This window comes from Hypomesus transpacificus, chromosome 12 (assembly GCF_021917145.1).
Source record: "Hypomesus transpacificus isolate Combined female chromosome 12, fHypTra1, whole genome shotgun sequence".
NCBI lineage: Eukaryota > Metazoa > Chordata > Actinopteri > Osmeriformes > Osmeridae > Hypomesus > Hypomesus transpacificus.
Window position 1 is genome coordinate 5934065 of NC_061071.1, and position 23472 is coordinate 5957536.

Below are 23472 nucleotides of genomic sequence, written 5' to 3' on the forward strand. Positions count from 1 at the left end.
AGTGCTTTAATGTGTTAGAGTACAAAGAGATTAATACATATCTCTACTAAGGCATCTAAACCATGCCGGTGCGCGCACACACACACACACACACACACGCACACACACACACACAGACACACACACAACCACACGTTCACACACACTAACACTTGATTTATCTTTCTCCAGCTTTCTCAAACACACACACCTTGCTTCTAACACACCATGTAACAGTTTGCTCCTCCTTTTACTGGGCTAACTCTAACAACAGAGATGTGTTAGTGTGATGTATCAGTGGAACATCAGGATGGACTAGTTTGAAGTTATCATTGTTTTCTGTCACCACTACAGCAGCTCTCACTCATAGGAACCAAACCAATTAGGTCTGGAACTTAGACTGAGTCCATTCAGCAGGTTATCAGGTCCTACCTTGGCTCTGGAGAAAAGCGGTGCCCAAGAGTTGTGACCCGGCAAGTCGGATCCTAGTCTGGTCTCCTACTCTGGCCTCCTTGCTGGGTTTACTCGTCTGGCCTCCTAGGCTCCTTGCTCCTAGCTTGACCTCCTATCTTGACCTTCTAGCTTGGCCTCCTAGCTTGACCTCTCATCTTACAGTTTTTTACAGTCGCTAGGACCTATTTCTCAATACTTAAGTCACATTTTCAAAACTCTTAACGCAGTTGTCCTAACCAACTTTCAGCTCGGCACAGCAGTTAATTTCACATTCAAAATGCACTAAAACTACCAAATCACTTCATACATGTCTCAAATCAACTCATTCCTCCATAACACTAGCAAAGGATGACAGCCAGCAAACATACTTTGTCACCCACAAAACAGTGACCTAAAAAAAACTAACAGCAAGTAGCATTATACAATGTTTTAAAACCAGGACAACTCTCTACTGTTTAGAATGTACTGCAATATATGTTACTGGAATGAATCAGACATGATGCAGTATGCTTCAATGTGTTGTATATCTTTCTTTTTTTCCCCACTAGTAATTCCAGAATACAATAATTTGTATACACACCATCCACTGATACAGATACAATAGGAATGCTATTGTAATATTCTGCATTTGGGCATAGGTTCTCATCCACACCACATCTTATGTCATCTAAGGCAATACACCTAGGAAAGAATCTTCTGGCATGCCTGATCCATCCCTGGCAATGTCCAGGCATCCAGCATTCATTGCGTCCAGGAGGGACATTTGATCATGTAGTGGTGGTCATACAGTAAACCCTCCACCTCCATGAGGAAAATAATTATTCTATGGGGTTGAGGAATGGAGAGTAAGGTGGGAAGAGAAGTGAGACCATTCTGGAATGGGCTGCAAACCACTCGGTGACTGCACTGGAGTGGTGAAATGCCACATTGTCTCATACAAATGTTGTCTTTCTTCTCTCTGCATCCTTTTCCTCACCTAGCACAACCCTTTCTGGAGAGATCATTTTATAGCATTAAATTTTTTAATTCTAAATATATTTCATTACAATATTACCGTAAAAATTTAGCTAATTTCTGTCTTATTCAGTTTTGTATTATGTTATTGTTTTGAACTGAAGTTTAACAGTTTTGAAAACAGTATGTAAGCATGTGCAAATTGGCCTGTAGGTAAATAGAGTTTTGGCAGTTGTTGTGTCGAAGTGAGAAAAGAATGAATGAAATTTGAAAGATGTAGTCATTGAATGCATTTTGTGCCAAAGCAATGATAAATGGTTCACAGTTTAGCCCACATGTACTTCTGTTATGCTCGCTGTGTGAAGAGTTTTGAAAACGTGACACAAGTATTGAGAAATGTGTCCTAGCGACTGTAAAAAACTGTAACCTCCTTGCCTCCTCTCAACGAGATGTCACATGATTTCCCCCTTTGGTGGGTCAGTTGGTGAGGCACACTCCACTGCCATTGGCTAGTTAGTTCATTAGCAGTCTCTGTTAAATACATCTCCAAGGTTGTGGTTGTTGTTGTTATTACAGTTCTTGTTATCTATTGCAGCACCACTTCTGAAACGTATCTCTTTTGGTTGCGGTTCCTATGGTAAAGCATACAGTCTAGACTAGTTTCCACAATAACAAACAGCATCAACAACAACAAAGTATCTCTTTTTTCAAGGCCTGAGGATCAAGTGATCAATTTCACAGTCACATCTGGAGAACATTGAGAAAAATTGGATCTGAGATCTCAATAACAATCAAGAACTAAGAGATTCAGAGAGCATTCTAGCACAGATCTATAGAATATTTGAGGACTAAGACATCTAGAAAACAGTGGGATCTGTATTTACAGATCAAGAACGGTTTAGACCCAATAGATCTGAGAACATTCTAGAACAGCAAGAACTAGAGTCAATTCTAGAACTGAGACATTTGGAGAGCATTCTAAAACAGGAAAGTCAAGCAAACATTCTGGAACACAGAGATTTAGAGAACATTCATGTACAAAGAGAACTAAAGAACATTAAAAAAAAAAAGAAAAAAAAAGATACAGAATAAAATCTAGAACAGATTCTGTATATGGAGAATTTTCTTAGGTGGACAGCTGTCTGTCAGGGCTGCTCTTCCTACCACTGCCATCTGATTAGTCAGTGAAGGTCAGTAGTACTAGTCAACAGTTGTAGTCAGAGGTACTAGTTAGCAGTCCTCAGAAGTATTCATTTGCAGTATTAGTCAGTTGTACTACTAGTAGTAGTTAATAACTACTTGATTGTATTAGTCAGTAGTTATAATCAGTAGTCTGGTCAGGAGTCTTAATCAGCAGTAGTCATCAGTGATACTAGTCAATGATAGTCGCTGGTGGTAGTCAGTAGTAGTCGTCATAGTTGCGGGGGTTGAGGCAGTACAGGATGCCCCCCCCAAGGGAGAAGATGGTGGCCCCCCAGGCCAGACCATAACCCCAGTTAAACTCATGGTAGATCCTCAGGCTGATGCTCTCAATGAACTTGATTGGATACAGCACCAGACAACAGCCTTGGAGAACAACTGGAGGAGAGGAAGGGAATAGAGGAGAAGGAGGAAGGCATGAGAGGATAGGGGAGAAGGGGGAGATGGAGCAGGAGAGGAGAGAAGATGAGGTGGACAGGTGAGTGATGGACAGGTGAGGAATGGAGAAGGGAGAAGGGGAAGGGAGGAGGAGAGGTATTAAAGTGTAGATTAGTGAGGGAAGGGGAAGGGAAGGGAATTAAGGAGGAAAGAAAATAAAAGGAGACACATTTTAAGCACTGACATTATATATATAAAAATAGAAACACATTTTATCTCCAGTTCATATATGATGCAGATGGGGGGGCAAGAGTGTTAATGAGAGGAGGCTGGTTTGGTGGTTGGGGCCTGTTGTTGGCTATGAACTGAACAATAAACATGCCATTTATGGGATCCTTTCACACCAACAGGAATCTGGTGCCAGTTACTCCGATGGAGCCGGGGACCTGTGGTGTCCTACCTGACTGGAACATGACTCTGCTAGATTACACACACAGCCATTACAATCTAGCTCTGACACATAGAAATATAATGCACTAAAATTAGGTTATGTGTGAGTGTTTGTGTGTGTGGGTTAAACTATTCTTGTGAAGACCAGACATCCTCTCAAAGACAAAGCAAGGAAAATTAGAACTTTTGGGGAAATGTTCTTGGTACTCTTAAATTCAAGTGCTATTTCTAGGGGGTTTAGGGATATTATGGTTAGAGTTAGAATTTGTGTTTAGGTTACAATAACATTAAGGGTTGACATTAAAGGCAGGGTAGGTAATGTTTTTGAGAAGTCCTTTTTACCATATTTGCCTAAATATACTTCACATACTGATAGCAATCAATAAATCAAATGCTCTGACAGTTAAATAAAATAAATCTGCTATCTGTACGATACAACCAATAAAATATGACCAATCATCGCGTTCGGACTGAACTTGCCTGTCTTCCTCCCGGCAGAAGTCAGGCAGCACATTCATGTGTTTTGGGGGAGTAGCTTTGAAGGAAGGGGGTTGGATATTTCGGGTCGGATACTTTCAAACTCATGCAAAACCAGCTAGCTTCACAAAACTTACCTACCCTGCCTTTAAGGTGTGTGTGTATACAACCCACCTGCAGTGAACAGCATGACAGCAACAGGCCGGTGGAATTTGGTCCTGGTCCCAACACACACAGACACCAGAACCACTGCAAACGACAGCAGAACCAGTAAAGATCCGCCTAGCAACAGGGCCAGTGTGGCAATCTGCCAGTCTACAGAGGAAGAGAGGGAAAATAAGAGAGGGAGTAAGAAAGAGAGTGGGTAGGGGGGAGATAAGGATAGAAGAAAGCACTTAGTGAACAGAAACTGACAAGCCTTTATGGCTAAAAAGCATGGCTGGCAGACGACCAGAAAGATCTGCAGAAAGCCAAAAACTAGGTCTTAAGTAATCTTCACATTAAGAAACACAAGCAGCAACACACACTCACACCAACAGACAGTGTGCAGCTTAGGGAATCCAGTTTCATGTATGTCCTTCCTGTGTCCCCAGGAGGCCATGTTATCAGTGTTCATTGAGGAGCCACAAATAGAGCAGATTCTCCACTGAGAGATGTGGCCACGGCCTACTATGAAATATTCACCAGCGTCGAGTGTTTGTGAGTGTGTGTATGCATGTGTGTCTGTATGGATTTAGGTCACTTTCTCCTCTGAGTAGCCTGCCGGGGTCGTTTGCCTGCTCGTTTGACAGGCATAAGGTGCTTAAAGTGCTTTAGGTCTTTGAGAATGAATGACAGACAAGCAGACAGACAGGTAGATCGACAGATCGATCCGGCTCAGCCCCCAGGAACACAAGCAATTGACCGGTGAGCTAGACCGAAACGGCTACTGAACCGTGATTTTTTTTCCTCACTCAGAAGCACACGCTTTCTCTCTGACACATTTATTTTAGAAGCGTGAGCTAGGCACAAAGCCGTGCAGGAGTGCCTGCCTGTGTTTTCCTCTCCACCACCAGATAACCAATCTAACCCGTCCTATATCTGACGGGCATCTCCCCCTTCTTCCCCACCCGAATCTCAGCCTGCAGTTTTGAACCAACGGCATCGTTCTGCATTTGAACGGTCTTGGTGCTCACCGGATTCCAACGTGCTGCTGCATTCCCACCGTTCTGACGCTGCCGGTTTCCAGCATGCTTCCCACAGAGAAAGGTTGTACTGGTCGTCCGCCGTAACCCACGCAGGGCTCAGCACGGCGCCAACGTCAAGGCACAGCGCGAGGAACACGCAAACAAGCCCTACCAACTTCAGAGGCGTCAACTGCGAGGCGTGCGGCTCCTCCGTCTCGGTAGTGGACGAGGACATTGCGACCCCGTCGCAGCTGGTTTCTGGTCTTTGTCGCGACTCTTCAATCCCCTCAATGATCCTTGTTTACATGTAACGGGCTCGGAAATGATGAGAGCCGACGCCGCCGTTGCCAGTGTGCCTGCGCTGCGCTGTTGATGGTACCAGCGCTCCAGACCATCCATTACAACAGTGACGTAATGACAGAATCTCAAAGACGCACCTGCGCGGTCTTGGACTCCCCGAAAAGGAGAGTGCTCTGAACCGAGTGGGGAGGGGGAGGGTGAATGTGTGTGTAGAGCGATCCATAGAAGAGGCGGTTGTATACCACACACACACTCACACTCAATAGGGTTGTAGGGTTCGCATTCTGCCATAGGTCATGATGCTAGGTGACGTTCTCTGGTTCCCATGGTACCCAGCTGCACCTGCTGTGCAGAGCCTATTCTGGGATGTTGGGAAGAATATTATAGTCTGTATTAGCATATTTCATATCCACCCTGCTGATGATTTCCTCTCACAATAGACATTTGAGACAAGGCGACCTGGTACAGCAACACACACACAACTCATGCGGCTATGATTTAGACTGTCTAAAATGTGTCATCATGACTGGAGGACTGGATGAAAGCTAAATTAAGCTGAGGTGTCTCCCTGGGTCCCCTAGCATGCTTAAACACACACACACACTCAAACAGGCTCACAAAGAAGTGCTGCAGCATTAATTAGACTTCACATCAAAGACAAAGCTGGCGCTGACATGTGATTGGTTAATCTGCCTCTCAGGTGAAGGCTGCTGTAACTTCTCATCTCATGGGCTAACCTCACTCCTCCTCTGCAGCTTTCTCTACCATTATTCTTTATTGTCTCTCTTCCACTGTCCTCAAAGGTCTCACCTCCGCTCTTGTTCTGTCACCCCCCCCCCCCCCCTCCGACACGCACACAGATCAGACCAAGGCTATGGGAAAGCTAATCGTTTATTCATCAGAAATATAATCCTTCTTCTGTTACAGAGCTGGTGTGCGTGTGTAGTTCAGGTTTGTGTCGCTTATTGTGTGTCTGCCACAAAAGTGCCGGCTCTGCGTCTAAAGGGGGAGGAGTTAGCAAGGGCAGGAAGCTGAAGGTTTCGAGCCACAAAGTTCCGCTGGCGAACTTCAGATGGGCGGGTCCCTGAGGAACTGATCCCATTAGTGGAGCCAGGAGAGAGGGGCGGGGTATATGCAGGTGCCATTCCTCGCACCTCATAGGTCCACTGCATGTCTGGTGTCTGGGGGAGGGACACACAGCTGTCAATCCCAAAGGTTTCAACCAAGTCTTCTGCATTACCAGTGTCAAGTCTCAGAGCGTGTATATATGTGTGTGTGTGTGTGTACCTGGACCAGGAGCGTAGCGAGGTGCTTCTTGCTGTACATGCTGGGAGTAAATGAGACGGTGAGCAGTGTTCCAGCCGAGCCCACAGGAAGCAGCTCTCCCGAGGGCGGATCCACCGTGAACTCCCTCCCACTGCCTGGGAGGAAGCCTGCGGTGAAGGCCTCTGGGTGGCTGAGACACACACGCTGTCGTCAGACACGGAGATCATTCCGCGAAACGCGAAACGTCCCTTATCGGACACAACTTCTCTCCCGTCCTACCAGACACACACACACACACCTGGTCTGGCTGGTCAGGCGAAAGCCCACAGCAGAGGTCTTGTGGAGCCCTCTTGCCTCGATGATGATGACGTCATCAACCTGCGGAGCAGTGGAAACCAGTCTGATGGGAAACTTCCAGAGCCCTCCTGTCACACAGCGGACCACCAGCTCTGCCAAACACCTGTCTCACACACACACACACACACACACACACACACACACACACACACACACAAGAGATGAGATGGGAGGAGAAGAGGAGAGAAAATGACAGGAGGAGGAGGAGAGAAGAGGATAAAAGAGGAAAGGAGAAGGGTGACAGAGACAAGAGGAGGAGTGAGATGAGAGGGGAACAGTGGAGTGGACCACAGGCAGGACAGAGGGTGCAGTACCTGAGTGGTCTGTGGGGGGCGTAGGTGAGGCCCAGGCTGAGGGACACGATGCCAGATTGGGGGTCCCTCTTCCCCTCCAGTAGAGATACAGACACACAGCCCTCCAGCCATGCCCGTTCCTCCTCACCATGGTAACGTAGCTCACACAGAAAGTCCTCCAGACATACAAGGGAGCCTGACACACACACACACAAACGTTAGCAGTTCACTACATGTTATCCAAGCAAAGTAGCAACACACACAAACACACCTGTGATCGGGGCTGTGTTGCTGCTCTGGTCCTGGTTGTTGGCAGGGGTGGAGGACACTGGGATGCAGGCGGTAAACTGCACCTCTATCCTCTCCTCTATCCTCCGCCCTGCCTCACACACCACCTCCGCTACACACACACACACACACACACCCACACCCACACACAGGTAAACGACTCTACCCTTCACCCTGCCTCACACACCACCTTCCCAGTGATAGCTGGTATAATACAGCAGTGATAATACAGCAAAGATAGCTAACTGGTATAATACAGCAGTGATAGCGATAGCTAACTGGTATAATACAGCAGTGATAACTGTTTTTACAGCAGTGATAGCTGGTATAATACAGCAGTGATAATACAGCAAAGATAGCTAACTGGTATAATACAGCAGTGATAGCGATAGCTAACTGGTATAAAACAGCAGTGATAACTGTTTTTACAGCAGTGATAGCTGATATAATACAGCAGTGATAGCCAACTGTTTTTTAGAGCAGTGATAGTTGGTTTAATACAGCAGTGATAGGTAGCTGACAGCAGTGATAGCCGTTTTGTACAGCAGTGATGGCTGGTTTAATACAGCAGTGATAGTTGGTTTAATACAGCAGTGATAGCTGGTAAATCTGTTCTAGCGTACCTGGCTGAGAAGGTTTGGGCGGAGCCTCAGGGATCCCGTGGATGGGATAAACCCAGCATACAGCACTGACACGCCCATTCTCCACCACACACCTGACACATAAACACAGACATGTTAAACACACACACACACGCACACACACACAAAATATCCACACTGTATACCTGACACACACATTACAGTTCAACACACCCTGACTTGTCCATATGTGTGTGTCCCTGGTTCTCGTCCTGCTGGCTGGGTGTGTGTGTGTGTTCCTGGTCCTGTTGGCTGGGTGTGTGTGTGTGTTCCTGGTCTTGTTGGCTGGGTGTGTGTTCCTGGTCCTGCAGGTCCTGGAGAGGGTGAAGCCGGAGGCAGAGCCAGGTCTGGTGGAGCTGCATGGAGTCTGGAGCAAACACCACCGGAATGTCCACACTGGCCCCCGCACACACACGCACTCCTGCACGCACATCACACACACACACACACGTCACTCAAAGGCGTTCCACATGCATAAACACAGACGGTCCACACATGGACACTAGCATATGTTGAGTGAGGGGCTGACAGACCGTGTGTGTGTTTGAGGGGGATGCAGAAGACCTGGCTGTCTCTCTGGGCCGACGGGCAGGCCCCCCCGCTGGGATCTTCATCTGGGGGGGGGGGGGGCAGGGGGGTGGGGGAACAGGGGCACAACATCACTCCTTACAAACATGTATTGGTGGGTGGGCATGTGAGTCTGTGGACAGGCACTTGTGTGTGTGTGTGCTTGTGTGACAGACCTGAGAGGCTGATATGCAGCAGAGCACTGTGCTCTGTGGGGTTGGTGAAGGGAAGGATGAGCGAGGAGTGGGAGCCAATCAGAGACGAGACACTCAGGGGGTCCATGCTCCCTGGCACCAGGCCCCGCCCACTCAGCACAAATCGCCACTCCATCACCTGGTGGGATTAAAGAGAGGGAGGGAGAGAAGAACGAAGATGTGTGTATGAGACCGAAGAGTGTGTGAGACAGGTGAAGGAGAGGTGTGTGTGTGTTACCTGAGGACAGGTGAAGGTGATGTTAGCAGTATGGTTTCCTGCTCCGATAGCTGACGGGCTGAAACGGACCGGAACCTTGGTAGAGGAGTGGGGGGCTACAATGAGCTACAAACAAACACACACACACACACTTATTACCATTCACTGATAGTAGTGGTTAAGTCCTATCAATGAATGGAACATCTATAGGAGCACTGACTTTGTGTGTTTGTGTGTGAATGTAAGGGTGTCTGTGTTTGAATGTAAGGGTGTGTATGTGTGTGTGTGTGTGTGTGTGTGTGTGTGTGTGTGTTTGTGAGAATGTAAGGTTGTGTGTGTGAGAATGTGTGGGTGTGTGTGTGTGAATGTAAGTGTGTGTGTGTGTGTGTGTGCGTGTGAATGTAAGGGTGTGTGTGTGAATGTAAGGGTGTGTGTGTGTGTGTGTGTGTGTGTGTGTGTGTGTGTGTGAATGTAAGGGTGTGTGTGTGTGTGTGTGTGTGTGTGAGAATGTAAGGGTGTGTGTGTACTGACAGGGCTGTTTGTGCCCAGTTCCACAGTGTAGTTGCGGGGGTTGCTGTTGACAACATTCAGCTCTAAGGTCTCATCTGTGGGATTGACTAGAGAAATCCATTCTCTGATCCATCTGCACACACACACACATAAATGTAAATTATTACTGCTAGGCATGACTGTATGCCCATATACCTCAAATTAGTGTGTGTATGTGTGTGTGTGTGTGCTTACTTCCCCAGCTCACAGCTACTCTGGGGTAGGGTGGTTGGGACAGGGGGTTCAGCCAGCAGGTTCAACTGGTACCAGAACTCTCCAAGCAACTCAGACTGGAAGATCACGCTAACACACACACATGCAAGCACGCACAAATACATACATACACACACACATGCACACACACAACGCCAAACAACACCATCACAAACACATACACATTATTCAAGTAAAACCAGCCAACAATATCACCATGCCTAACTTCTACTGGTTGTGTGTGTGTGTGTACCTGCCGGTCCTGTGTCCTACCCTGGCAGGGCTGTAAGTAGCTTTGTAGGTGAGGCTGCCGGCCGCTGGCAAACACACCTGGCTGTCCCCACTCAGGTCCTCTCCCTCCAGACACACCCCCAGCAGCAGAGACTCTGCCTGTGGGTTGCTAACTGAGATCTCCACGGTAACACAGCTCTGAACAGCACACTGCACGACGACAACCTTCGTGGGTGGGGCCGGACTGCATGCAACTTCTAGAGAAAACCAAACCTCATACTGTCTAGAGGAGCCCACTACACACACACGCACGCACGACACACACATACACACACATATTAGTGCTATCCCACAGTCCCAATCACTCCACAGGCAGTCGTGATGCTGTGTACCTGCATTTGGTCCATCAATTTCCTGCACGTCCTCCATCTCCATGGCAACAAACGACACTGACCCTGAAAGACAATGACAAAGTAAATTTGGTAAACTTTCCCCAGTATATACACTCCTACACATTCACACACCCAAACACACACTTTTGAAGTTGGGCTCACCGGTGTGCTTCCCCCGTTTCCATGGGGACACAGAGAGTGTGTAGGGGTGGGTGCAACCTGGTTCGATCTGCAGGGTAGCCGCACCACTGACGAAGGACAGGTCTGACTCCACCTACACACACACACAGACACACACACACACATACACACACACACAGCATTTGATAGCAACGTCTGGTAACTTGGTGTACTGCGTTCAGTACAGGGCCAGTCAGTCCATGCAAGGCTGCTTTTAAGCAAGCAATCAAGCTAGCAGACACACTGACAACTACTTGACTAAAGAACACTGAGCAATGAAATGACATGTGTGTAGCTTGCAGATGAGACAGTGTGTGTGTACCTTGCAGATAAGAGTGTATGTGTGCGTACCTTACAGGTGTGAGGGTGTGTGTGTACCTTCCAGGCGAGCGTGTGTGTACCTTGCAGGTGAGTGTGTCTTGGCTGTAGTTGGGGACGTGCAGGGTGCAGGATGAGGTCTGTCTGACAGGACAGTGCAGTACCAGCTGCTCCACAGGCAGGGGGCGCTCTCCCCGACCTCGCAGGGTAAAGATGTGCTCTGTACCGTTGCTGTCATTCAGCAGAGACAGCTTGCCCTGACACACACACACACATAAATGAGATGTGACATTCTTACCTAAAAACAAAACCAGAAACAAACTGGTTTTCCCCAGGTTAACAAGTACAGAAATGAGGCCTGTTGTAGAAACCCTAAACTAGAGAGGAAGAGGAGGATGGAAGTGGGGGAGGCGGTTACCGTGACGACACCCTGTGCGGAGGGTTGGAAAGTGAGCGGGTAGGGAGCCTTCTCCCCCGCCCTCAGGTAGAGCACAGGGGGGCCAGAGAAGCCCCGCCCAGCAACCACGCCCCGCAGCCTCCAGTCCCGGCTGCTCTCGTTGTTCTGAGGAGACAGGACACAGGTGAGACACACACACACCTGCACATACACACACACACACACACACACACAGAGTCTTACACACACCTGCACAAACACAAAGGTACACACAGTCCCACACACACACACCTGCACATACACAAAGGCACACACACACACACCTGCACATACACAAAGGCACGCACAGTCCCACACCCACACACAGTCCTCACCAGAGGGATATCCTGGGTGACAGGCTGGTGTGCTGGTGTTCTGAAGTCCAGGTGAGCGTGCTGACCAGGTGCAGTGACCTGAGCCTCCAGCAGATGGAGCCTGACGTCCCTCCAGGAGCGCAGCACCAGCTGGCAGCAGAACAGGCCTGCACTGCCAGCCTGGAACCGCAACGGAAGCAGAACCACCTCCGAGTCTGGAGCACAGAACACCACCAGTTAGGGGGAGCTCTGTGTGTGTGTGTGTGTGTGTGTGTGTGTGTGTGTGTGTGAGAGAGACGGTGACCAGAAGTCACCTCAATGGTAGTTAACCAAGGAATGTTGAAGTTCAAGTGTAGTATTTCTAAGGGTGTGTGTGTGCGATTGTACCTGCAGGGGAGTCCTGTGGCAGAGTGGCATGGCGGGCCACAGGCAGGCTGATGGAGTCTGTCACAGTGAAGTGTTCAGGTAGAGACACCTCCACACTGTAGTCCACCTTCTGATTCTGGGCTGGACCATGGACCAGTAGGGCCTACACACACACACACAAACACACACAGTCAGAAAAAACATGTGGAGAAGTCTGTGGAAATATGTGGAAATCTGTTTGAGACTTTGTTAAAAATAAAGTCTGACAAATACAAGAGAGCCAGATAAGCAGACAGACAGAGATATAGCCAGCCCGAGATACAGCCAGCCAGCCAGCCAGCCCGAGATTCAGCCAGCCCGACAGAGATACAGCCAGACAGAGACACAGCCAGTCAGACAGACATACGTCCAGCCAGACAGAGATACATCCAGCCAGATAGAGAAACAGCCAGCCAGACAGACATACGTCCAGCCAGACAGAGATACATCCAGTCAGACAGAGATACAGTCAGACAGACAGAGATACATCCAGCCAGACAGAGATACAGCCAGCCAGACAGAGATACAGCCAGCCAGACAGAGATACAGCCAGCCAGCCAGAGCTACATCCAGCCAGACAGAGACACATCCAGCCAGACAGAGATACAGCCAGCCAGACAGAGATACAGCCAGACAGACAGAGATACAGCCAGCCAGACAGAGATACAGCCAGCCAGACAGAGAGAGAGAGAGAGACAGAGAGAGAGAGAGAGAGAGAGAGAGAGAGAGAGAGAGAGAGAGAGCACCTGTGAGTCTGTGAGTGTGTTGGCGGCCACGGCGGCCCTGACCGAGCTGCTGTCCAGGGTGTGTGTGAGCGCACGCCTCCACAGCTCCTCCTCGCTCATCCTCCGCTGCCCCACCGCCGCCAGGGCGCGCTCCCATTGGACGTTCACCAGGGGCACGCACACCACCACCTCACACACCTCCCCCACGCCACAGCGGAGGGTTAGGGTCGGCCCCGCCTCACACTCTCCTGGAACACACACAACCACAGGTCAACAAATACACATGTGGGTAAATAAATATGCAAACACAGAAAAATAAAGAATAATAATATATATACATACATACTCACAAACAAGTATAGAGACATTCAAACATACTAAAAGTAGAAAATAAACATACTAACACAGCCGCAGGTTTACAAGACACACAGACCCAAGTGTCACAGACACAGACGCATGCAGAGGAGAGAACAGACCAGAGGGGCCGCTGCTGGGGGCCACAGTCCAGGGGCTCGGCTGGCTTGGTAAGGGCGAGGGGACAGGCAGCTCACACACCCCCTTCACCAGGTACACCAGCTCCCCGACCTACAGACACACACGCCAACATTCTTATGCACACACGACCGCAACATTAACAGGTTGACTGCATGTGGCATCTTCATGTCACACGTCACAAGCGTGACACATGTCTCTCTCTTGCATACATACAACCACACACAGTATCTCTCTCTCTCTCACTGTCTCTCTCACACACACACACAATCTCTCTCACATCCAGACACAGTCTCTCTCTCTCTCTCTCTCTTTCTCTCTCTCTTTCTCTTTCTCTCTTTCTCTCTCTCTCTCTTTCTCTCTCTCTCTCTCTCTCTCTCTCTCTCTCTCTCTCTCTCTCTCTCTCTCTCTCTCTCTCTCTCTCACACACACACAGATCAGGGGTACCTGGGTGCAGGCCATCAGCAGGGAGCAGTATCTCTGACCCAGCTGGAAGGGCAGGTAGTGGAGCTCCAGAACCTCTGTCTGTCCTGCCTGAACACACACCGTGCTGCACGGGGTGTGGAACTCACACACACCCCTCCTCTCTCCTGGAGGACAGGTACAACATGCAGTACTACATGCACACGTGTGTGTGTGTCTGAGAGAGGCTCTGCAAGAGAGAGAGGGAGAGAGGGAGGGAGAGAGAGAGAGAGAGAGAGAGAGAGAGGGAGAGACTGTGTGTGTGTGTGTGTGTAAAAGATTTATATTTGTGTGTTACTGACCTTGATCATTTTCATTCCCAGAGGCGTGTTCTGTGTCGATTATTTCTGTCTGACTGAAACACAACAGACTTGTCTGGGTTAGGGTTGGGTCTAGAGTTGGTTCTAAACTGGTTGTACCGTCTGGGTTAGGGTTGGTTCTAACCTGGTTGTACCGTGTGGGTTAGGGTTGGTTCTAACCTAGTTGTACTGTCTGGGTTAGGGTTGGTTCTAACCTGGTTGTACTGTCTGGGTTAGGGTTGTGGTCGGCTTTGGAGGTGACTTGCTGGATAAGGTTCTCCTTGATGCTCTGGTTGTCATCCAGCTGGAGGGGGTTCTCTCTGGACTCCACCAGAACCACCCTGACACACACACACACACAGAGTCAAAGATCTGTACCAGCCAGCGTAGCCACCTCAACAGTCTGCACACACACACACACACACATACCTGAAGGAGGCGTCCTGGCTGAAGGGATTGGTCACCCTTATCTGCAACTTCTTCAGCTGGTAACATGGAGATCGACACTTCACAACACCCTGGAGAGGAGACGAGCCTGGGGTCACCACAGCTTCACACACACTCACACACACACACCAACACACACGCACACACCAAGACTCACGCTCGGGGTGACGTGCGTGACCTGCGTCTTCAGGGAGAAGACCAGCGGCGCCCCGCGTGGGCCGACGGCAGAGCGGGGGGAGAGCAGCAGCGCCGCCTCCCTGGGCCGCAGGAAGGAGCCCGAGTACCGCAGCGTCAGCTCCGCCACACGCTGACCCCTGGAGGACGGGAGGACACACTGCAGCCTCAGCAGAGCACAGCGGAGGTGGGGAGGAGGTGCCGAACGGGGAGAAGGTATGACGGCGAGGAGGAATGGAGAGGGGGGAGTAGGGGAGCGGGGGGGGGGGGGGGGGGGGGGTACTGACTTGGGGGGGATGCTGATGGAGGAGTAAGGGGAGTGGGGGGGAGGGTACTGACTTGGGGGGGATGGTGATGGAGGAGTAGGGGAGTGGGGGGGAGGGTACTGACTTGGGGGGGATGGGGATGGTGATGGAGGAGTAAGGGGAGTGGGGGGGAGGGTACTGACTTGGGGGGGATGGGGATGGAGGAGTAGGGGAGCGGGGGGGGGGGGGTACTGACTTGGGAGGGATGGTGATGGAGGAGTAGGGGAGTGGGGGGGAGGGTACTGACTTGGGAGGGATGGTGATGGAGGAGTAGGGGAGTGGGGGGGAGGGTACTGACTTGGGGGGGATGGGGATGGAGAAGTAGGGGAGCGGGGGGGGGGGGGGGGGGTACTGACTTGGGGGGGATGGTGATGGAGGAGTAGGGGAGTAGGGGGGAGGGTACTGACTTGGGAGGGATGGTGATGGAGGAGTAGGGGAGTGGGGGGGGGGGGGGGTTCTGACCTGGGGGGGATGGGGATGGTGATGGAGGATTAGGGGAGCGGGGGGGGCACTGACTTGGAGGGGGATGGGGATGGAGGAGTAGGGGAGCGGGGGGGAGGGTACTGACTTGGGGGGGATGGTGATGGAGGGTCCGTGAGGGAGGGAGAACAGGTGGGCGTCCTTCCCCAGGAGGGAAGCCTGGTACAGCAGAGGACAGGAGGATGGGCTCCTGAGACGCACCTGATACACACACACACACACACAGTTCTGGCGGTGAAGTTCGCTGTATGATACAGCTTCGATTGAGGTCGTATGCGTCTGTGTGGGGTCCAAGGTCGATGAAAATGAGGCCCTCACAATATTTTCCGGAAGTGTGTATGTGTGTATCTACTTGGTGAAGGTTGTGTGAGTGAGCGAGTGTGTGTGTGTGTTACCTGTTTGGTGAAGCTGGAGTGTAGGCTGCCTGACAAGGTGAGGGTCCGGCGGGGGAGGTACTGGGGCAGGTGTTCATACAGGTGAACACACAGCATGAGCATCAGGACGGGGTTAGGGTCCGACAACTCTGTAGGCTAGACACACACAAGACTGGGTTGAACTTTTAGTTTCTCTGAAAACTCCACAATTAGGGTTTAAGGGTTAAGGTTGGATGTGCATCAGGTGTTGATATTACATGTATGTCTAGTCCAGTCTAGGATCTCTATGTCCAGTCCAGTCTAGTACCTGTATGTCTTGTCCAGTCTAGTACCTGTATGTCTTGTCCAGTCTAGTACCTGTATGTCTAGTCCAGTCTAGTACCTGTATGTCTAGTCCAGTCTAGTACCTTTATGTCTAGTACCTGTATGTTTACTCCAGTCTAGTACCTGTATGTCTAGTCCAGTCTAGTACCTTTATGTCTAGTACCTGTATGTCTACTCCAGTCTAGTACCTGTATGTCTAGTCCAGTCTAGTACCTTTATGTCTACTCCTGTCTAATACCTGTATGTCTAGTCCAGTCTAATACCTGTATGTCTAGTCCAGTCTAGGATCTCTATGTCCAGTCCAGTCTAGTACCTGTATGTCTTGTCCAGTCTAGTACCTGTATGTCTAGTCCAGTCTAGTACCTGTATGTCTAGTCCAGTCTAGTACCTTTATGTCTAGTACCTGTATGTTTACTCCAGTCTAGTACCTGTATGTCTAGTCCAGTCTAGTACCTTTATGTCTAGTACCTGTATGTCTACTCCAGTCTAGTACCTGTATGTCTAGTCCAGTCTAGTACCTTTATGTCTACTCCTGTCTAATACCTGTATGTCTAGTCCAGTCTAATACCTGTATGTCTAGTCCAGTCTAGTACCCGTATGTCTAGTCCAGTCTAGTACCTTTATGTCTAGTCCAGTCTAGTACCTTTATGTCTAGTCCAGTCTAGAACCTTTATGTCTACTCCAGTCTAATACCTGTATGTCTAGTCCAGTCTAGTACCTGTATGTCTAGTCCAGTCTAGTACCTGCATGTCTAGTCCAGTCTAGTACCTTTATGTCTAGTCCAGTCTAGTACCTTTATGTCTAGTCCAGTCTAGTACCTGTATGTCTAGTCCGAGGACGAGCGTCTGCAGGGCCTGGCAGAGGATGATGTTGTTGTGGAGGTTCTGCTCCAGGCTGCAGCTGTTAGTGTACATCCTCTGAAAATGGCTGCCAATCTGACCAGGAAAAACACAGGGAGCACTCACATCACAACAGGACGTACAGGCACGATCATCCGAAAGGGTGGACACAACATGAGCTCCATGACATCACACAGGGGGCTGGTGACTGCTCACAGAAACTGCTCTTAGGCCCGCAGAACAACACCACCTTGTATGAGTGGAACACAAATCTAGAATGTCTCTGACTTGTCCATATGTAGACAGTCCTCGCCACAGAGGGAAGTGTTGAGGGTGGCAACAGGAAGTACAGAGATGAGCGGACGAGGAGACACTGACCAGGAAGGGGCAGTAAGCGGCCAGTGTGGCGGCCAGCACCAGCCCGTCAGCCAGGTCCAGCTCAAAGTTCACCACCCAGCGCGCCGATGGCACACCACCTTAGCACACACACACACAGTCTGGGTTATGTGCTAAAACATAAACACACACTATCCGGGATATGTGCTAAAACATATACACACACTATCCGGGTTATGTGCGGACACACACACACACACACACACAGAGTAATGCTGAGCTGTGAGGGTCGTACCCCTGCAGGAGTCCGAGGCCCAGATGGAGGTCCTGGTGTTGTGGTAGTGCAGGTTGAGCCAGGACAGGAGCCTGCGCTCCCAGGGAGAGTACACGTTACTGGCCAAAGGGGAGGGATCGATCCTGGGCACAGCTCCGTGCTCCACCCCCTCAGGGCCCTGGGGGCCCCTGCACACCTCCCTCACACGCCTCAGCACCAGCACCTGGGGTGGGGGACAGGGGGTTTGGGGGGTGTGCACAGCGGGGCACACAGTTTGGTCAGCCCATTGAAAATGGTGAGGTATTTGAAAAAATTGCTATCACTTTCGCAGTCCATTATACAATCAGGCAAGGAGAGCACAGCAAGAGCAAAATACCTAGAGAGGAAAATACCTCACTTTCATTGTAATGAGCAGACTCTATAGTTGAATGAATTTCAAGTGAGAACTCTCCACTAAAGTGTGGTAAACCTCTGATGTGTATGGGACAACCAAAACTGGAAATACGAGCGTGTGTGTGTGTGTGTGTGAGTAACCTTGTAGGTCTGCAGCAGGACGTCAGTCCAGGCTCGTGTGCTGAGGGCTTCGTAGTCACAGCTGCTGTAGTCTATGGTCCGCTGCTCTGTTGGGGCCTGGGGAGAGAGAGGGTGTGTAGAATCAAAACTATGAATAAAGTTTGACTTAAATTAGGACAAAATCAATGATTCAAATGTCCAGAGTTATCACTGACTAAAATGAAATAAGGGAAATTAGGAGGAACTCAAACTAAATGTAAAACGGTTTCAAAAATGATCATACTGTGAGTGAGTGAGTGAGTGAGTGAGTGAGTGAGGGAGTGAGGGAGGGAGTGAGTGTGTGTGTGTCCTCTGTACCTGCTGTGTTCTCCAGTGGTTGAACTCCTGCAGATCTAACAGATACTCAGGTCTGATATGAGACAGACAAGCTCCCTGGGCCCTACAAAAAAGCAAATACACACATGGACGCAGGTGAGTAGGGTGTGTGTGTTACCTCAGGAAAGTGAGCAGGGTGTGTGTGTGTGTTACCTCAGGAAAGTGAGCAGGGTGCGTGTGTGTGTTACCTCAGGAAAGTAAGCAGGGTGTGTGTGTGTTACCTCAGGAAAGTAAGCAGGGTGTGTGTGTGTTACCTCAGGAAAGTAAGCAGGGTGTGTGTGTGTTACCTCAGGAAAGTAAGCAGGGTGTGTGTGTGTTACCTCAGGAAAGTAAGCAGGGTGTGTGTTACCTCGGGAAAGTAAGCAGGGTGTGTGTGTGTGTTACCTCAGGAAAGTGAGCAGGGTGTGTGTGTGTTACCTCAGGAAGGCAAGCAGGTTTGAGTGCTGGTCAAGGAGCTCTCGGAGTCGCAAGGTAGGGTTGGAGGGAAGTGATTGGCTAGAGCAGGCACCAGGAAGGGACGTGGCCGCCAGGTGCAACAGCATGTCATTCACTGTCTTCACGCCCCGCCTCTGACTCACACGGAAGCTCCGCCCATTGCCTGGCCCCACCTCCATCGTCTCCACCTTACACTCAACCCTGGGGAGAGATCAGGAAATTAACAACGAACCCAACTAAACCAGGCAGACAATAAGACAGCTCAACAGGCTGTCAGTCAACCAGACATGAAAAGAGAGAGGGAGAAATAACTGTCTCATTGTCCATGTGATCGTATATCCCGGACCCAGCATCAATAGAGGTTCGCTACTGAGCATGTCCGGTAACGAGACGGGGATGAGCACCTTCTGAGCGTGTGCGGTAGTGATATGGGGTTGGGACCACGTGGCCAGCCAAATAGGCTGAACCACTTCTGGACAGCCAATAGGACGCTGTGGTAGTATAGCCCCTCCTCCGACTCCGCCCGTGGGAAGCTGGGGATGCCTTCACTCAGAGGCCACACCTCCTTTGTCCCAGCCTGAGTGTCACACACACTGTCACTGCGGCTGTCTAACGCTGAGTCTGAAACACACACACATATACAGGTACACACACCACAGATGAGACCATTAATGATAATACACACACACACACTCACAGAAATGGGTGAAAACGTGTATTAAAAACAACAAACGCAAAACACCCACACACACACGGTTTTCTGACCGGAGAGGGTGCGGCTGCAGGAGGAGCTGAGGACAGCAAAGGTGGAGGAGGTGGAGCCAGTGTAGTGGGAGGCGGAGCTAGGGGAGTAGCAGGGCTGGAGTACCGCCTCCCCCGCCAGCTGGGAACCCCCTGAATCACTGTTCACATGACCTATACACACACCAGTGAGCATGTTAAGTGTGTACGACCAGATGTCCCCCTCAAGAACAGCAAAACAAGGAAAGGAACATTTCTCTCGAGGGGGTTTAAGTTTAAAAATGAAAGGAGTTGCGGATCATTTCAAGGTTAGGGTTAGGAGCTAAGGCTCAGGTTAGGTTTTGGGGTTAGGGTGAAGGTTTGAGGGGAAAAACGGGAGTTGAAATGGGACTGAATTGTGAGTTCCCCGCAAGAGATAGCAGAACACACAAACTTGTGTGAGTGTGCATCATGTAGGGATGCGTTACCACTCCTGAGGACGATGTGTTGCTGGGAGCGGTGCAGGGCCAGGTGGGGCCACACGGACAGCAAACAGTTGTCAGCCGTAGCACACACCTCGACTTGAAACCTGGGAGGGGCAAAGAAAGCAGGTCAGTGGGGGGGGGGGGGGGGGGGGGGTAGCAGAGGGTGTAGCAGAGAGAGAGAGACAGAGAGAGAGAGAGCTGGAGGGTGTGTGAAGGCTTAGCGGCTTACCTGTTGTTGAGGTGGTCTATGAAGGTGATGTGTGAGCAGAGAGACAGAGGCTGGGGGCAGCAGAAGGTCACCGTGTACACCATGGAGGACCAGCTGTCCTGAGTGTGGCCCCGCGCCTGACCCTGGGGCTGGGCTGGCAGGGGGCCACCCCGAGGCTGGCTGACGGTGAGAGGCCTCAGCCTGGTTCCATCATCCAACTCCACTTCCTCTACCTCCACACACACACTGGTGCCCCTGAACAACACACACACACACACACTGGATGGTGAAATGTACATATTGTAAGATAAGATAAGATAATCCTTTTTTGTCCCGCAGTGGGGAAATTGCAGTTTGCAACAGCAGCAGGGTACAGAACAGCACTCAGAGTACAATTAAATATAGAAAATATAAAATATACGAGATACAAGATACAGGGAGTTAACAGTGTTTCCGCTATGTTGATTTTTCCGTAGCGGCCCGCCCCGGCAAAATTTCTGCCGCCTCGGTATCAGAAATAGGGCTGTACAAAATTTTAGGCCGTCTATCAGCAGTGATTGTTAGAAAGCGTATCGGAGGATAGCACGGACACGCGCTTCACATCGCAGTTGAGATTGCGTGTGTGAGTCCTTGAGAACTGTAGAGCTAAGTCGTATAACTTATGTTGTCAGTTAATTTAAGGCTGTTATTGTATTATTATATAGTTCTTGCTCATTTATATTGAGTTAACTGGTGATTTTCGTGGATTGTAGGCCATTCTTCCACCGGTAGCGAAATTGCACGTCGATTCGATAGCGATTGCTGCCCTTGCTCACGTTTGCATTTTAGCTGCATTATTATGCTGAGATCGGACAGACCTGCCCCCACTGCAAAAAAATCCTAGAGGAAACACTGAGTTATATAAAATAAGATATATATATATATATATATATATATATATATATATAAGGGTATAAAATAGTAAAATAATTTAATAATATATAAAGTAAGTGAGAGTTAAGTGTGGTGGCTGCCACTATGAATAAGTAATGAGTGACATACAGCCAAGTTATTGCACGTAAGAAAAAAGATGGCACGCAATTATTGCACGTAAGAAAAAAGATGGCACGCAATTATTGCACGCAATTGCATAAATACATATTGCACATAGAAGTGGACCTGTGGGGGTGGGGTGATGGACGTTCAGCAGCAGTGTCAGCAGTGATCGCTGAACCATCTGACGGCAGCAGCAGATAAGGCACGGTGTCACCTACAGAGCTGTGTTTGAGTGCGCGCGAGTGTGTGTCCTGACCTGGGGTATCCGGAGGTGAGCAGGGTGAGCGTGGCGGTGGTGGGGGTGTCCAGTGGGGCGGGGGTGAGGAGGACTCGAGGGGGGAGGAAGGTGATGGTGGGGGGGCAGAGGGTGAGGCAGATCCTGAGCTCTCTGTAGGCGCGGCGGCCTCCGTCCACCTCCATCCTCTCCTCGCCCCCCGCGGAGAGTGGGAGGGACAGCTGGACGCGCCCCCCAGGAACTACAACGCACACACACCCCCTCAGACGACAGCATGATCCTAACCCAGCTCTCAGGCTCTGGTTGGTCACATGAACAGGGATATATCGCCAACGAGCACGCACCTGGGGCCAGGTTGTGTGTCTCCATGGTGACAGTGATGGTCAGGGTGTTGCCAGGCAGCAGGGAGCCCCCTGCAGGAGAGAGGAACAACCTGGCACCCCCTAAGAGTGCTGACGCAGCACTGCAGTCCAACTTCCAGAACACACACTCCTGGGACACACTCCTCAGCTCCACTGTCTGGACACACACACACACACACGTCAGACGAGGAAATCAAGAAATAAACGCCCCCTATAACACACATACACATCATGGAAAATGTGCAGTTATTGCTAACTACCTGTGTGAGCGTTGTGGAACCCGGTTCTAGAAGTTCCACATTAAACTGCAGCGTGGAGGGGAACATTTCAAGAGGTCCTCGTAAGGCTAGGAGGACACCAACACAGAACCACAGTCAGTCAATCGGGAAGACAATCCTGCATTTAATCAGCTCGTCAATGAATCAGGCAGCCAATCGACAAGTCAGCCAGCCTCGCTCCTTTTCTCACCCGTGGCCTGCACGCGACGTGACACTGTCTCCAGCGTGACCGCCGGGGGGCGCGGCGTGACCATGTGCCCGTCGCTCGCCGTGGCGGAAGGGGCGGAGCCGGCGCTAGTCGAGCGAGAGCCCACGCCGTTGACGGTGACGGGCAGTATGAAGTCGTGCGATCCCACCTGTGGTACGAGCACAGTACTACACCCAGCCCACGCCTGCCCCGACAAGACACCATACTGAGAGGGGGGGAGGGGGGGGGGGGAGGGGCTCACCTGTTTGGGAGAGAAGACCAGAGCGCAGTCCACAGTCTGGAGAGCCTGCAGATCACACACATACTCGTTTGGACCTGCCTCTGGACCTGGAACACGCAGACACACACAGAGCGCTAAGCACAGGCCAGAGAAGAAAAGCAAGAGACCTTGAGCAAACAACCAGTCAGTCAGAGACAAAGCCCCAAAAAATAAATAACAACAGTCAGCCCCAATAAACAGGCAGGTGGGGATGTAGGGGAAGTTGTGTGCGTGTTATCTGGACCTAAACCCACACCTGTGACGCTGCTAGGCAGGAGGATGGTGAAGTCTGTGTGTTGCTCCAGGAGGAAGTGGACCTGGGCCAGGGCAGGGGAGCGGTTCTGCAGCCGGAACGGAACCCTGTGACTGGAGCCGGCATAGACCCCCTGGAACAGGAAGGAACTCTGGAGAGACAGAGACACAGAGAGAGAGACACAATGAAGAGAACGAGACTCTGTATCCACTAGTTTGCGCAACACACTCTTCCTCACAGAAACACACGCACACACACACTCTCACTCACCACGTCGATGTCCACCAGAGGAGGTTCAACTGACCCCCCCACCCTCAGCTCCAGGGCTTTCATGTTCCTCAGGGCTATCTGGAACAC

General features: G+C 50.4%; 2 protein-coding genes across 2 annotated transcripts in view; both read right to left on the minus strand.

Moving 5' to 3' along the window:
* Positions 1–53: 53 nt before the first annotated feature.
* Positions 54–5465, minus strand: LOC124474759 (transmembrane protein 47-like). The gene is made up of 3 exons (XM_047031176.1): positions 5067–5465; positions 4066–4206; positions 54–2964 (listed from the first exon to the last, which is right to left on the minus strand). The coding sequence occupies exons 1-3, from the start codon at positions 5290–5292 to the stop codon at positions 2786–2788; spliced, it is 546 nt and encodes a 181-aa protein (XP_046887132.1). The 5' UTR covers positions 5293–5465; the 3' UTR covers positions 54–2785.
* Positions 5466–6292: 827 nt separating this feature from the next.
* The window catches only part of LOC124474906 (cilia- and flagella-associated protein 47-like), a 25002-nt gene continuing 7822 nt past the window's right edge, over positions 6293–23472 (minus strand). The window contains exons 18-62 of the mRNA XM_047031367.1: positions 23386–23463; positions 23119–23266; positions 22845–22930; positions 22586–22751; positions 22378–22463; positions 22100–22274; positions 21777–21996; positions 20507–20740; positions 20281–20381; positions 19838–19987; positions 19477–19693; positions 19055–19273; positions 18620–18701; positions 18284–18379; positions 17771–17972; positions 17518–17615; positions 17119–17235; positions 15998–16132; positions 15691–15803; positions 14801–14957; positions 14626–14714; positions 14412–14537; positions 14200–14252; positions 13883–14025; positions 13420–13528; positions 12965–13191; positions 12201–12342; positions 11835–12028; positions 11482–11625; positions 11147–11320; positions 10728–10839; positions 10566–10628; positions 10196–10469; positions 9925–10032; positions 9712–9823; positions 9202–9306; positions 8946–9102; positions 8736–8816; positions 8377–8623; positions 8185–8276; positions 7545–7673; positions 7295–7469; positions 6922–7083; positions 6645–6813; positions 6293–6538 (exon numbers count right to left, since the gene is read on the minus strand). Of these exons, the coding sequence (XP_046887323.1) occupies positions 6320–6538; positions 6645–6813; positions 6922–7083; positions 7295–7469; positions 7545–7673; positions 8185–8276; positions 8377–8623; positions 8736–8816; positions 8946–9102; positions 9202–9306; positions 9712–9823; positions 9925–10032; positions 10196–10469; positions 10566–10628; positions 10728–10839; positions 11147–11320; positions 11482–11625; positions 11835–12028; positions 12201–12342; positions 12965–13191; positions 13420–13528; positions 13883–14025; positions 14200–14252; positions 14412–14537; positions 14626–14714; positions 14801–14957; positions 15691–15803; positions 15998–16132; positions 17119–17235; positions 17518–17615; positions 17771–17972; positions 18284–18379; positions 18620–18701; positions 19055–19273; positions 19477–19693; positions 19838–19987; positions 20281–20381; positions 20507–20740; positions 21777–21996; positions 22100–22274; positions 22378–22463; positions 22586–22751; positions 22845–22930; positions 23119–23266; positions 23386–23463 (6486 nt within the window). The 3' untranslated portion in view covers positions 6293–6319. The remainder of the gene's footprint in view (positions 6539–6644; positions 6814–6921; positions 7084–7294; positions 7470–7544; positions 7674–8184; positions 8277–8376; positions 8624–8735; positions 8817–8945; positions 9103–9201; positions 9307–9711; positions 9824–9924; positions 10033–10195; positions 10470–10565; positions 10629–10727; positions 10840–11146; positions 11321–11481; positions 11626–11834; positions 12029–12200; positions 12343–12964; positions 13192–13419; positions 13529–13882; positions 14026–14199; positions 14253–14411; positions 14538–14625; positions 14715–14800; positions 14958–15690; positions 15804–15997; positions 16133–17118; positions 17236–17517; positions 17616–17770; positions 17973–18283; positions 18380–18619; positions 18702–19054; positions 19274–19476; positions 19694–19837; positions 19988–20280; positions 20382–20506; positions 20741–21776; positions 21997–22099; positions 22275–22377; positions 22464–22585; positions 22752–22844; positions 22931–23118; positions 23267–23385; positions 23464–23472) is intronic.